Raw genomic sequence first — 15,538 nt, 5'->3', positions numbered from 1 at the left:
TGTAGAAATGCTTAAAACCGTCATGCAGAACATCTGGGACTTCTCCTTGTGCACATAGGACTCAGTGGGTTTCTTCTAGGGTTTGCAGTTTAGCTCTTGCAGCTTAGTTTCCCTTTTTTCTTCCTTGATTTTGTAGGTAGTGCAGCGCTGCTTGCCCTCCTGCTTCTTGCAGCCAGCAGGAGAGTCAAGAAATCTTAGCAGTTGAGAGCAATGGCACTTAGGCTTGGGGTGAGAACACCCAGTTTTAGGACAAGGGGTCCACAAAAGCCCTGCAGAAAGCCTCAGTCTGGCCACCTGCTCTACAAACCCATGGGCAGTATCTAACTGGAAATCCTTAGGCACCAGCCTTGCAGGGCGCTTCATGTAGGAACGACAGCTATCGTTTTCATGCTTCGTTTGTTTAAGTGAACATTTATTATTCTCAGCTGACAGTTACTTAATGGCAGTTTTTAACAGCTCAACTTATATAACCCTCCTGGTTTTCTTTCTGCTCAGCAAAACAGAATTCTTCCATTTAGAGATGACAGACGAAGTAAATCAATTGAAGAGAGAGAAGAGGAGTATCAGAGAGTGAGGGAGAGAATATTTGCACAAGATGTGAGTAGTTGTTTTAATTGCCTCTTTAGTGCCATACCTTCGCCGGTAGTCAGACAGTTTTGCCCCCCTCCAACATGAACACCGCAGCCGGACTGACCCTGTGGAGCTGGAGGTGACAGGGAAGGGCGATTGGTGCAGATGGTCTAAGAGGAGCTTGAGAGGTGTGGAGGTTGGCTTCTGGAGAAGGAGGTGATGAGAGTTGCAGGGAGAAGGGTAGAGGAGAGATCAGGCCCAGCATGTTGTCTGGGGAGTGCTTATCCTGTTTCTTTGAATGTTCATATTTGTGTGGTCTAGGTTTCCTTCTTTTTCCCTTCTCTTTTTCCAGCCAAAGAGCAGTGATTTAAATGGACACTCTCAATAATTTCATGTAGCTATGTTATTTCATATTTGTTTTGAGCTGGATCAAATTTTGTAAGTGTCCTTCTGCAGATCCTCCTCATGGTTTTGTTTCCTTGGACTGGTGCTGTAGCACTAGGACACTAAGAACAAAGAAAAGCCAGAGGTTAAACATGGAGTTGCATGGAGTTTTTGGAAATGACCGATTTAGGAACTGTATTTCTGCCATCAGAAAGAGTTGGTCACGTTGATGATTTTATTCTGAAAGGAATAAAAAGAAATAGGCATTATAAGTCCTGCCTTTACCAAAAAAAACAGAACTTGCATAACAAGCTATGTTGCTAGAGGAAAACATCAAAATTTGAAACATCTGTGAGCAATACCTTATGTTCCTGAAAGAGGAGGAAAATCATAATTTGCTATACTACTGTAATGATGGGGTCCGAAAAGGAAAAAAAGAAAAAAAGTCCACATTTTGTTTTATCTTGGATCTCAGTGCAAGATCTGCCGGCTAGAGGAACATGGGAATGAACACAACCCAATTAAAGCTATTACTGAAAATCATACTTGACAGTGTCCTTTTAAATTAAAACTGTTCATATGTTGCAGGGCTAATAGTACTATTTTAGATACCCTTTTATTTTGCTCTGGTTTTGGAGTTGCACACATCCAAGTGACTTTTCTTTAGCAGAATACATTGTATAGTTTTAAGGTGTGTGTTGTCTCTCAGTTGTGATAAGGAATTTTGCTTTTTAGTAAGTAGCTTGCCACATCTAGATTTTTTTAGCCTCGCACTTTTTTTTTCTTGACTGAGACACTTCTAGTAAAAGCAGAGACCTTTTGGTTTACTTTTTGTTTTCAGCATGTGAGTCTGATGTAAATACTGTCACAATATATATGGTAGAGTTGAGTCACTCAAGGGCTGCAAAAGAAAAGTCTCTTTGCATCCTGTTTCCTGTATGAAAGTTGCTGTTTCTGGGTTATTACAAAGGAGCTTGTGCAAAAGCAAAAAATCTTTGGGTTTTGAAGCAGACTTCAGATGAGGCAAAATGTTGTTTAAAAATACCATATGGAAAGTTGTTGCCAAAATAATGCAGTTTCTATCACAAGCAGCAGCTAGAAATGCCAGGCTTGGAAATGGAGGTGTCTGGAAAAGTGTGCTGAAATTGGCTCCACAATGTGCTGCTGGTTTTGTCTTGAGATGCTTGAGTTTTAAAGACAGGCAATCAGTGAGCATTTTAATTGCCCACAGCAGGAGGTTGTTGTGGTCCATTGGGTTAGCATCTCTAAGTGGCAAGTCCTAAGTAACAGCGTGGTTTGTGGCAGGCAGTATAAATGGATTGGGAGTGAGCATTTGTAAAGATGAGCAATGTTAGATATCTCTCCCTCTCTCTCTCATACCCACTCATTTGCGCTCTCTCTCTGCTGTTGCAGGTGTTAGTGAGATCATAGTGCAGTGAATTGCAGCAAGCTGTACTAATAATGTCAACAGGAATATGTGTCTTAGCTGAGCTTTTTGAGTGGAGCACTCCTCACAGATATGAGGTGTTTTTAGGATGATGTCAGTGGCTGCGGTGGTGGACAATGGTTTTTTTGGGGGGGTTTTTTGGGGGGTCAGTTTTAGGAAAGAGAGCAATGGCTTCCTGTTATAGGTAGCTACTTACTGCATGTAAGACTTTATAATTTTGAAGCCCTCTGCAATCATTAATTAATCCAGTTCTCCCCAGGTTTCTCTGAGGTAGGTACCTAAGCCTTGTCATCCTGCAAATTATAGCTGTAGAAAGATTGACAGGGAGGGATTAATCATGTGGTATTTTTATTGTCTCTATACTGTTTACACTGCCGTAGCCAAGCCTTTATCAGTGCCTTGCTTATGAACCTTAGCAAATGGATTATAGATACTTCACTTCTAATTAGAGTGTGCATGAAGAGAGCTTGCATGAGAGGTCCCCAAAGGTCATGAAGGTCAAGAGTACTGCTATACCTTGTTGCACCTAGCACCCCCTCTCTAAACATGTCTGAGGTACCCGAAACTCCTTGGGTAACACATCAGCCCAAAAGTTAGGAAGAAAGGGCAGTCTGGTTACAGGGACAAAGAGTTCTGTCCATATTTCAATTGCTGTGAAAAATGTCTTAACCTGGGCCCCCACATACCAGCCAAGGAAAGCTTCCTTGTCCTTCCTTTGCTTTTGCAGCACTGTAGTATGCCAGATATCTTCATTTCCAAGTGGGAAGATTTTAGCAAAAATAAATATGTTCATGAATAATGTCATCATTGTAATAGTCCTTATGATTATTAGTCTGATATTAGTCAGTTTAAATTATACTTTCTGGCAAGTTTTCCATCTGCTGTGTTGGCCATCATAAATCTTGACAAGGGGAGCTGGAGGTTTTAATGACTCCAGTCATGTGTAGAGTCATAGCAAGTGACAGGGATTGAGAAGCATGTTAATGTGATATCTTAATAAAAGGATCAGTGAAGAAATAACTAGTTAACAAATGTGATCATTCCAGCTCACTGAAATAAGAACTACAAAGTGCACCTCAAACTTTTCAGGCTGCTAACAGTAAAACAGTGCTGCACAAACTCTGTTATGCTCAAAGCTATTTTCAAGGTTATTTTTTAATTGCAAAGCCTACAATCTTCCTTGTAAACCTTTAAAACATGGCGGGTTTTTTTTGAAACTGAGTTGTACCGTTGGTGATTTTTACAACCAAGTGCACTGGAGCAGAGGACCTGGGGTATCTGGGTCTTGCAAAGCAGTAGTTTCTTGTCTGAACTGCTTTGATTACTCTTAGCAAGTTGAAAAGTAATTGTCCAAGACAGACAAAGAAACAATCTAAAAGAATAAAAAAAGTACGTGTTGTTCTTTCCCTATGCATTAACTCAGACTGTAGATTTAACTGAGGAATCCCAAATGCATGCGTAAATGGTACACTACATTTGGCTTTTAAGCATGCAGAAAATTGATTCTAAAGACTAGCAATCAAATTACATGGGGGAAATTTCATTCTTCAAGGTTAATGCAATGTATAACCTCATGAGCCAGAATCACATAAGGACCATCGTTCATAAATGTATTCTCTAGTAATCATTGTGTATTCACTGAAAAATGTAGATGTTTTATTACTTACACAAATGTTGCCCATGGTGCACATGGAACTTATTAAAGGAAATACGCCATGCTTTTTGTTTTTTGTTATTAATTGTTATGACTATTTTTGAATAAAGAATGTATTCTGAAGAGCTGGATCATTTACATAAAATAAACCATGATTCTCCTACTTAAGAAAACACTGGGGATCTCTATCACCCTTTGATTAAAGAGAGTAATGAAAGAAATATTTGAAAAGGTAGCTTCGGACTGTCCTATCCTTCTAGTAGGAACAGATTAGGAAGAAGAGGGTTTAAAATTAGTAAAACCAAAACAAAGGCATGCCTCATGTTGGCTTCCATAAACCCATAGGTACTAAAATTCCCATGCTGCTGTACAGAGCTTTAGTTAGTGGCTGCAAATTGAGCAATAAGCATTAGTTGGAAGCCTGAGATCTATCACGTCTTGTTAACTGACATGAAAATGATCACCTGATGGTATCCACTGCAGGATATTGCTGCGTGTTAATAGTTATCTGGGTTGGCTAATGTAATTAAAAACAAGAGCAGCAACCCCCAGTGTACCTAGTGCACTGGCAGAGCTGATTCGTGTTTTCCAGTTAGGACTTTAAAAGGTTCTGAAAAATAGGAAGAGTGAAATACTCATTTCATAAATGCCAATTAGTCATACAGAGCATCCTCATGGAAATCTTGCACACAAAGGTCTCCAAGGAGGCAGATTTGTAGGTAATCTTACATAACTTTTTTCCTTTTGTAGGTTTATTGTCAGTGTCTTTGGGTATACAAGAACCAAGTGTTTTAAGAATGTTTATGACAGCAGCTGTGCTGTGTACTTAAGCTTTCCTGGTGTTTTAAATTGAGCATTATCGATGCTATAGATCAGGAAAGTGAGTCCTGACCTTGTAGTAGCTAAATTGCTATCCAGAGCTGCTTAGCTATCTGATTTTTAACAGTAGGAATAATGTAATAAAAAAAAGTGCCTGTCTTCTCTGCCTTTCAGCCTTACACCTGTACTGAAACATAGTTTCCAGGGTTTGTGTGGCCCTGTGCCAGCATCATCAGCCAGGAGGACAAATGGAGTTGTTATGGACTCTGTCTTGTAAGACTAACGCAGTTGATAGAGGTTCCCATGAAGACCCTAAAAAGGGAGCAGACCTCTCCACTTGCTTGGTAAAATAGAAAACCCAGATATTTATTCTGCCTTATGCCCCAGTCTCTTTAAAAACTTGGAAAAGTAAAATAAATAAAAAAAAGCCAGACAGGTGCATGCCCCTTTGCTTTTGTAACTTTGTGGGGACACAGACCAGTACTCCAGTCTTAGCAAAGGTTTTTACTTGCTTGTTCTGGAAGAGTCACTATAATGCTGCTTTGGAAATGTGCAGTGAGGTCAGTGCACAAATGCCTATCATGAACCTCAAAGTGAAGATGCAGCCCCACAGCTGAGGTTGTACAGGCCCACAGGGTGATTTCACTGTGCTCGTAGGTAGGTAGACTATGCTGAAGTCTGCGCAGCCATGTTGTTAATGAAACCTTGTAAGGTACATAAAATGGGAAAAGAGACAGTTGTAAAACCACTAGAATCCTTTGTACATGGAACAGTTTGTGTCTTGTCTCGGCCCAGGGTGAAAGCCTAGGTCTGCTGTAGCTGATGGAGATTTGGTCCCTGGCAATGGAGATCTTGCTGCTGATATCTAGGGGTTTGTGCTAAGGAGAGACGCACTCGCCACCAATGCAGCCCAGAGCCTTGTGTGTTTAGTAGGAGTGCAAGGTGGGAGCTTGCCTGGGAAGACCAGGGAGGTGTCACATGTTCCCTGATGCGGATGCTGGGTGGGCGAATTACAGCTTTAAAGAGAAAACAGGTTGCATTCTCAGGGCTGAATTCCTTTCTTGTGTAAATTGATGGGATGGCACTGGCTTCGGTGCCAAGGGAAAATTTTGCCCATGCATCTGCTGGAGCACTGGAATGAGCAGGGTGTTGCTTCTGGTGTTGGCCAGTGCTCTGAGTAGGTTATAAGCCCACCCTTTTCCAAACAGAAAGATCCCAAATCTGTGCATAACCCATGCTGTTAAAATCTGGCACAGCTAATGATGGCATTGCACTATTCTTTGAGCTGAGTCCCGTTATTACAGAAGTAATGGGTATGATCTCTGGTGCCCTCCTCCCATTGCCAGCCTTTTGTTTAAATTCAGTGCAAGTACTGACTATCCTTTCTTCTCTACCTCAAGGAGATATAATCCAGTGACAGCTACAAGGCACTTTCTGTAGTGAACATGAAATAGGAGGGAAAGAAAAAAAATCAAAGAAGGAGAATTATTCATGGGAAATTGAGCACAGCTTCATTTCTCTGCATAAAAAATTAAGTAATGGTAAAAGAATTATATACTTGCCCATAGGATTTATTTCTTCTGAGCCCTTCACCTTTCTTGGGATCTAAGTCCTCCAGCAGAGAACCTTTTTGCAATAGACTATTATTGTTTAATATTATTATTAAGATGGCTATCATCATTTTATATCTCAACATGGGTATGACTGTTTCCTCTCTAGTTATAAAATGTGAAATCACATACTATTTCTCAGTACTGCAGTATCTTCTCTCCCTTTGAAGAACTTTGTCAATCCTGCATGCTTTCCTTCTGTTTTTCCTTCTTACCTGCAGCTCTGTGCTTTTCTGCTATCTTATTTGAGGTGGTAGGGCAAACCAGTGGAACCTTACGTTATTTAGGAAAAATGTTTTTCCCCTCAAATGGTCAGTATTTTGCACATACCGCCTTCTGACCTCAGGACTGTGAAATTTCAGTTTGTTTCGAAACTGAGACCCCTCGTTGGCAATGTGTTGTAATGCATGGAATTTATTTTACTGGCCTGACCTTATTCTTGACCTTTTTTCCCTCTTGTCTTCTGCAAATGCAAATGGTGCATGAATGGAAATCCCCTTAAGCCTGAACAGGGGAGGTAATTCTAAAATCAAGGAAGGAATTGGAACAGCAGAGCATATCTAGAACGTCTGATACAATGCCTTTTTTATTTTTCAGTCAGTTTGCTCCCAGGAAAACCTTTTTGTGGAAAACAGGTAAAAAATAGCTTTTTATTTTTGTGTTAAACTTAGCGTTTTCTTTTATTATTTTGTCTATCTATAGTTCTATAGTTTATCCTAATGTGAAGACTATTGAGCAAATTTGTGATTTGTATTATCTGCAGTGCTTTGTGCTTGAAGAGGGAGGAAGAGAGATTGCCTTGCAGTATTGTGTCTGAGCAGATAAGGTGTTACTGCTTCTTTCCTGAGACTTTGCATTACAGTCTAAAAAGCAGATTGTGGGAGGGAGGGGGTGCCCACCTAAGGTTTCATTTCAAATGGCCAATCTGTCTTTGGAGTGCCTTTAGAATTTAACTTATCGATCTTTAAAAAGCACTCTAGCAGTGGCTGGATGATGATATTTATGAAACACCACGCTTGTGTTTCTGTTGTTTAACATGCTTTCCTGTGGGGCTGAGCGGCAGCGCTGACTTCACTTGGTGCTTGCGAAGGTTCAGAAGTCCCCCAGACCAGACCTGCTTTGCTGCTGCATTGCAGTAATGGAATGGTGATATCTGAGCCAGCTGTTACCTTGCATTACTGTGTGATACTTCTGGATGTTCTTTTCATTATAATAAATCCACTTAAAGCAAAGGAAGAAGAAACCGTGTTTAAGATCTACAAAATATGAAGTGTTAGCTCCATAGCAGCCATAAGTTAGCTTAACTGTGTTGAAGATCCTGGGAACTGTGCATCTTTATGGCAGATAAGGATTTTAACCAAAAAGCTGGGAATTTCACTGCTGAGTGTTTGAGCAGTGCTATCCCAGGTCTGTCCTGGCCAGGTTTTAAAACTAATTATCATCCCCTTGAAGAAGGGGAGGCTATCTTTCACAGTATTTCTATCTCTGTCCGTCCTCTTGTCTGTCAGATGTATTTATGGGTGAGGCTGTTCCCATGGAAAATGACTCCACAGTAAGGGTATAAACCGGCTTCCCTAATGGACAGTCCTAAAAGTGGCATGAGGGAAGGCCCTCAGGAGGTAACAGCCACTGTCATCAAACCACCTTTTATTCTGAGACCCAGGGATATTGCCTCTGCTACTTTTTCTGTATTGTGACTATGGAGATATGTTTTATCAAAATAAATCAAAATTGCAACAAAGGAACCCAAAAAGCAAAAAGCAGATGCTCCCATAAACTGACTCTTCCCTGTCTGGAGAGATTGGGATGATAAATATCATGTAGTTGTTCATGTTCCCAAGTCAGTATGGAAAGTGCTCAGACACTGCGCTGCTGAGGGTGGGGTGGGGACCTTTATGGGGTAAACCACGAGCTTCATAGACAGGCCTCCACTGGTTTTATGCATTCGATCCCACACCTGTGTGCGGGAAAATGTGGCCAGTTCTGGTGTTTGCACATGGTTTGCTTTGCTTGAACCCCTGAGCTGGCTGACTGGCTTTCCTGGTGGGAAGATGCATACCCAAGTGGAGACCAGTAACGGGCCAGGCTGGAAACTGGGTTTCTGTTACTGCCTACGCTGTTGTTGTCAGGAGAGAGACTTCAGCTGCGTTCCTCAGAACACTGCTTTTTCTTGCTGCATGCCTTACAACGTTCAATGAGGTAAAGCGCTGAAGCTCGTACTTAGCTCTGTGCACATGAGTGATCTTGTTGATTTGCTGTGTTGAAAACTAGGTATGTGTTTAAGTGCTTTGCCTTTCTTTTTCATCAGAGAACCTGAGCATTTCTCTGAGCTGAAGACATTTCCAAGCGACTTAGCAAGTGCTTAAAATTATACATGCAGTATTTTGCTGGCTTGCATTTTTATGTTCTTATTAGGTGACATTTTTATGAATTTTCTTTTGGATGTAGATGTATGGTTCCTTGCCTTCTGAGAATTACCTTGCTCAGTAACAGGAAATGTTACATGGCCTTCAGCCTCCCTGGCTGACATTTCTTATGTTCATGTGACTGTGCACAGTTATGGGGGGTGGGGGGGTGGGGGGTCGTGGCAGGGGACACACACACAACATGGCTATCAATTTTAGCCTTGTTCTTTTAAACTATGAATCTAGTATAAGTTGGAAGATGGTGCTTGATATTAAATGTAGCTTCACAGACCAGATAAATTGGAATTACCATGTCTGTTACCATAATCTTTCTTTTCATTTTTCAGTAGGCTGTTGGAAGACAGTAGTGTATGCAATGATACCCATAAGAAAAGACAGCTGTTTAGGTTTGTATGACTTCATTTAATATTCATTTCACAGTAACTCTCACTTGTGATTCTGTCTGTGTCTTCACCAAGGGAGACCTTGACAGGTATGTCATTTTTCTGGTTGGAAAGATGCATGGAGAATGGAGTTCTTACCCTGCTGATCGCACGCTCCCTGAATGGGGAGGTGGCAATGGGACCCTTTCCTTTGGTTTTACAGATCATTAAGTCGGGAACCATATGAGTTTTTCAGCTGCCCAGCTGGTCAAACTGCCACAGTTTGGGGGTTACTGTGACTGGTGGAAGTTCATTTTGCTCTAGTATATCCAACAGGCATGTTTCGCAGACTAGTGCCCAGACTGACCTTTTTTCCTTTCATTCGTTTATTAAAAGCTGAAGTAGAATTATGATGAGGTGAAACTGATTGAAGTTCCCTTATCTAAAGCAGTAATATTTTGAAACCTTTTTTCTGTGAACTTTGTCTTCCAAACTCCAATTCCTTCTGCCCAGAAAACATTCAGATGTATCCTGTATCCCAAATCTTGTCCCAAGCCACAAGCAATCAGTACGAGTCAATCCATGTTTTCATGAAGAACTTTTTTTTTTTTTTCTTCACTTGACACAGTGGATCAGTGGAAGACCCAACCTAGCGGTGACAGTATTCCTCTGAGAGGCTTAGAAAGGCTCTCTTCCCACACCTTGAGCTCTCACAGGTTCAGTTCAAATCAACAAGAGCTGAACATGCCAAGCTGCTTTTAAAGTCATCAGCTACCACAAGTGTTAAGCAGTGTGGGCAGAAGTAATGGATGCTTTCAGAAGCATGTCCTTCAGCCAGTAAGGCATGAGGACAGCTAGGCAGAAGTAGGGTGATCGCTACATGACTGTAGGCATTAGAATTTGCATATGTTGGCAGTGATAGTTTATGTCGCTTCAAACCTGCATCTTCTATATTACATAATTTTTCATTATGAGGAGGAAAGGATGCAGGATTATCTGATGTGTGGCTGCCAACTGTACATCCATCCCAGCAGTCACAGAGGAGGTGGTGAGAATGCACCAGACAAGTATCGGTGCTGAAGCATCCAGAGCTGCGTCCCATTGCCACAGGCAGAAAAACTTTTCTCCATGCTTTGGCCTAGCCTTGATGATCTGAGAGTCATTAGACATGCAAGAGTAAGGAGGCATCTTACACACAGACACTTTTAATAACAAATATCTGTTCGGGTTTGGGGACCAAAAAGAAATTTTGTGTAACCCAAACCCACAGATGACTGGGACACAAAAACATCCTGTTTCTTTCCCACTAGAATGTAAATACAAAAGAACTGTCAATTTCTAAGTGCAAGAGTGCAAAAGAGTCTGTAAATAATATACTTGGGTTTCTTTTTTTTCCAATTAAATCTTAAGGACAATTTCTCGTTAAAATGTTTTTCTTCCTTTTATGTTATTGCTTGTGTGCTGTTCCTCTTCATGCTTTTCTACTGTTTGGGTCTAGCAAAGGTCAACAGGTTAACACTGCTGATCACATCTGTGAGAGGTTCTGATCACAGCCAAGAAACGTATCTTTGACACACCGCTCTTTCATGTCCCCAGTGACACAGCTCAGCAGGTTCTCCAAATAAAAAGCAGAAGCCATGTTTGCAAGGAGAAAGAGGACCAAAAAAAAAAAGTGTAGTCCCATCTTTTTGATTTGTATAAAGAGCTTTGAGCTTGCGAGGTATTATACTGTAAAATAAGACAGAGGGATGGAAAATGTCTTCTAAAAGCTTTCCAAAAACCAATGTTACTAGCACCACTTGGGATAATGGTTGTGGTGCACTAAGCTGTGGTAAGCATGCTGATTTTGTCATTTTAGCAGCACGTTGTAAGTGGTTCACCATAAATAAGCCAAATTCTCCTCCAGATTCTGCTCACAGATTACTATGGTTTTACTCACAGTACACTGGGTGCTCTGCAGCTGTTCAAGGACAGTCTCTACCCAGAGATTTTTGCAATTACTGTATGCAGGGGGGGAACCCAAACCCCAGCTGGTGGGTCTCTAAGTGGAGCATTAGCACTGAGGAGTTTGTGGTCACACTGGGAGGACACATGTTTAGGGAGGGATTTGGATGACTTCACAGAGCAGATGATGAGTGGGGGCAAGGTGCAATAGAAATAAGTAGGATGGATATGAAGACAAAGGTAGAGGGCAGGTGAAATTAGTGAGAAAAACATTACAGATGATGGGACAGCAAAGTAGCAAGGGGCTTGCTTAGGGAAGAGACTGATCAAGAGGCAACAGCAATGCTATGTCAGCCCCCTCTGGTGAAGTGCTCTCAGGATATATGCAGAAGGGGAGTGGTGAAGTGCTGCGCATATAAATATTTATAGCCGTTTACTTGCTGAAAGCAGGTGAGTATGGGGGTCAAATCCCCTGTTTCATGTGTGCTTTCATAAATGCAGGTTATTTTCTTTTTCTCATTAGATGCACTGCAGGATACCTAAAGATAGACTCTATCCTGACACAGTTTTGTTTGTGTATAAATCCTTGTTTCCTGATATCTATAGGGGTAACAGAGACAGCATGGGGAAGGCATCTGGCAGTCGACAGAGCAGTACGGAGAACGAATTGAAGTGGACAGACCACCAAAGGCCATGGAGCAGCACAGATTCTGACAGCTCAAATCGAAATTTGAAGCCAGCCATAACAAAAACAGCCAGTTTTGGTGGGATAACTGTCCTGACAAGAGGAGATAGCTCATCAAGTAACAGAAGTACCGGCAAACTGTCTAAAACAGGTAGCTAGTACTGTATTGGGTTCACAGTACTTTTTGTTGTGTGGCAATAAATTACTTGAGTGTGGTATATCACAGAATCGTTTGGGTTGGAAGGGACCTTCAGAGATCATCTAGTCCAACTCCCAGGGTTGCACTAGGTGGTAACTTACATGAACAGTGGTATTCCTTGTGTGTAGCAGATGTGTATGTCCATCTATGTACTTTAGTGTCTGGGTACCTGGTATTGAGCTTTTAGAATCAAGAAGAAAACCTGGTGCCTGAGGTATGCAAATCATAGGTGAGGTAGGCTTTCCCCTGAGCAGAGCATGTGCACTACCTCTTTGAGCACTGACTGCACTTGTAGCCTGAAAAGGTGGTGCTCCTTTCAGACAAAATGCAGATTTTATCTTTTTATTAATATTAATCCTTTTGAATCACGAAAAATTAATTGTTATATATCTGATGAGAAATTCAAAAACATTTTGTTGTTGTTGCTAAAAAGCATACCATCTGTATCTTGGAATACAGCCTCTCCCTGGCTGCTGGCCAATGAGGCAGTGTGCTGTGGTGGAAACAGGCGGAAGCACTGGATTCACACAGGTCCCACCATCTCTCCATTTTCTTGTTTAGTTCCTATTAAATGAAAGTACCCTTTAAGGAGACTATGAACCTGGTGGGAATTCTGCATTTACTTGTATTAACTTCACGGGTACATTAACATATGATTGAGTCACAGGTCTGGATCTAAGTAATTTCAAGCCATGCCATTAAGCTACTCTATTACATTTTTGTGTAAAAGTGCATAATAAATAATGGGCCCATCAGATGATTCCATCACTTTGGTTCATTTGATACATATAGTACAGGACAAGTGGTAATCAATACTTAGCACTTAGTGCTCTTTCAGCTTGAGAGTGTTTTCTGGATGGTACTTAATTTAAAACCAGTTTATCAAACCTGGGTTGGTCAGATTTTACTTCTATTCCCAAAATAGTGTGGTAGCCTTTGCCATGATTCAGGATGCCGGGGAATGGAATTTTCAGAATAAATTGAGAACCTTTGACTTGGTAACTACATTCTGGGCCTCTGGATCTTGAATGTAGTTTAAATTTTATATAATCATAGACTCCTTTAGGTTGGAAAAGACCTTTGAGATCATAAAGTCCAACCATTAACTTAGCACTACCAAGTCTACCACTAAACCATGTCCCTAGGCACCACATCTACACGTATTTCAAATACCTCCAGGGATGGCAACTTACTGCCTCCCTGGGCAGCCTGTTCCAATGCTTGACAACCCTTTCGGTGAAGGAATGTTTCCTAATAGCCAATCTAAATGGCCATTCCCTCTTGTCCTATCGCTTATTCCATGGGAGAAGAGACTGGCACCCACGTCGCTACAACCTCCCTTCAGGTAGTTGCAGAGAGCGATAAGGTCTCTCCTGAGCCTCCTTTTCTCCGGGCTAAACAACCCCAGTTCCCTCAGCCACTCCTCCATAAGACTTGTGCTCCAGACCCTTCACCAGCTTCATTGCCCATCTCTGGACACGCTCCAGCACCTCAACGTCCCTCTTGTAGTGACGGGCCCAAAACTGAATGCAGGATTCCAGGTGTGGCCTCACCAGTGCTGAGTACAGGGGGAAGATCACTGCCCTAGTCCTGCTGGCCACACTGTTTCTGATGCAAGCCAGGACGCTGTTGGCCTTCTTGGCCGCCTGGGCACACTGCTGGCTCATGTTCAGGTGGCGTTAACCAGCATCCCCAGGCCCTTCCCCACCAGGCAGCTTTCCAGCTGCTTTTCCCCCAGCCTGTAGCACTGCCTGGGGCTGGTGTGACCCAAGTGTAGGACCCAGCACTGGGCCTTGTTGAACCTCGTACAATTGGCCTTGACCCATTCATCCAGCCTGTCCAGATCTTGTAGATGGGCATCACGTTGGCTAACTTCCAGTCAACCAGGACCGCCCCAGTTAGCCAGGACTGCTGACAAATGATTGAAAGTGGCTCGGTGAGCACTCCTGCCAGCTCCCTCAGTGCCCTTGGGTGGCTCCTATCTGTTCCTGAGAGACTTGTGTGTGTCTAAGAGGTGTTAGCAGGTCTCTGAACATTTCCCCTTGGATTAGGAGGGGCTTCATTCTGCTCTCTGTCCCTGTCTTCCAGCTCAGGGGGCTGAGTACCCAGAGAGTAACTGGTCTTACCATTAAAGACTGAGGCAAAGAGAGCATTAAGTATCTCAGCTTTTTCTTCAGCCTTTGTCACTATGTTTCCCCCAACATCCAATACAGAATGGAGATTCTCCTTAGCCCTCCTTTTGTTGCTAATATACTTATAGAAAGATTTTTAATCGTCTTTTATAGCAGTAGCCAGATTAAGTTCGAGTTGGGCTTTGGCCCTTCTAATTTTTGCCCTGCATAACCTCATGGCATCCTTGTAGTCCTCCTGAGTGGCCTGCCCTTTCTTCCAAAGGTCATAAACTTTTTTTTTTTTTTTTCTTCTGAGTCCCAGTCAAAGCTCTCTGTTCAGCCAGGGCAGTCATCTTCCCCACCAGCTCATCTTTCAGCACATGGGGACAGCCCGCTCCTGAGCCTTTAAGACTTCCTTCTGGAAGAATGTCCAGCCCTCATGGACCCCTTGGCCCTTCAGGACTGCCCCTCAAGGGACGCTGTCAACCACGCTCCTAAACAGGCCAAAGCCTGCCCTCCAGAAGTCCACGGTGGCAGTTCTGCTGACCCCTCTCCTTACTTCTCTGAGAATCGAGGGCCCTACCATTTCGTGATCTCTGTACCCGAGACAGCCTGTAGCCATCACATCACCCACCAGTCCTTCACAAACAGCAGATCTTGGGCTACTTCTTCCAACTTCATCGCTGCCTACCTGAAAAATCCGTAATGGAAGGTAATCTGAGGGCCGTACCAGGGTAGGAAGCTTTCCCTTCCTATCTTTAACCTGGGCCCCAGTGGGGCAGCAGCTGCTCTGAGCTGTGGGTCCGGTCCCGTACGGGGCCTTCTGTCCCCTTCAGAGAGGGGTCTCCTGTGACCCTGCCTGTTTCACTTCACGGGGCCCTGGCCGCCATTGCTCTGGCCCTGCCCGGCTCTGCCCAGGCGCTGCCCTGTGAGCCGCCAGCTCCCGGCGGGGTTTGCTGCTCCCCCTGAGGTTCAGGCCCCCCCCCCCCCCCCCCCATGTGTGTGTGTTACATGTCACAGCTGTAAAGGAACCCGGCTGGCTGGAAAGCTGCTGGTCATAAAGCTGCCGGGTGCTTTTGGAATATCCTGCCTCTTCTTAATGCTTTCATTTTGTGTTTCTTTTGAGACTCTAGATAAATACTGGCTTTATTATCTTCAGATTCATAGAATAGCTCAAGTTGGAAGGGACCCATAAGGATCCCTTCTTAATATTAATATCCTTCTTCTGCTTTACTCCATCCTTATTTATGGGAAATCCTATGGAATTAAGACATTAATTTGACTTTGAATCAGTACAGTATAGTTCTTTACCTCTGGCTTGTTCCAT

General features: G+C 42.8%; 1 protein-coding gene across 13 annotated transcripts in view; it reads left to right on the top strand.

Annotated features, from left to right (window-relative positions):
* Positions 1 to 15,538, top strand: part of ARPP21 (cAMP regulated phosphoprotein 21) — a 143,909-nt gene that overhangs the window by 65,841 nt on the left and 62,530 nt on the right. For 7 of the 13 annotated variants that reach the window (XM_037386792.1, XM_037386791.1, XM_037386794.1 and 4 more), the window contains exons 11-14: positions 496 to 597; positions 7,082 to 7,119; positions 9,237 to 9,296; positions 11,823 to 12,055. In XM_037386792.1, the coding sequence (XP_037242689.1) occupies positions 496 to 597; positions 7,082 to 7,119; positions 9,237 to 9,296; positions 11,823 to 12,055 (433 nt within the window). The remainder of the gene's footprint in view (positions 1 to 495; positions 598 to 7,081; positions 7,120 to 9,236; positions 9,297 to 11,822; positions 12,056 to 15,538) is intronic. The other 6 variants (XM_037386798.1, XM_037386796.1, XM_037386802.1 and 3 more) reach the window with 4 other exon arrangements.

The sequence above is a fragment of the Falco rusticolus genome, chromosome 4, assembly GCF_015220075.1.
Source record: "Falco rusticolus isolate bFalRus1 chromosome 4, bFalRus1.pri, whole genome shotgun sequence".
NCBI lineage: Eukaryota > Metazoa > Chordata > Aves > Falconiformes > Falconidae > Falco > Falco rusticolus.
The sequence above is the reverse complement of the archived record's forward strand: the minus strand, read 5'-3'. Positions and strand labels throughout refer to the sequence as shown.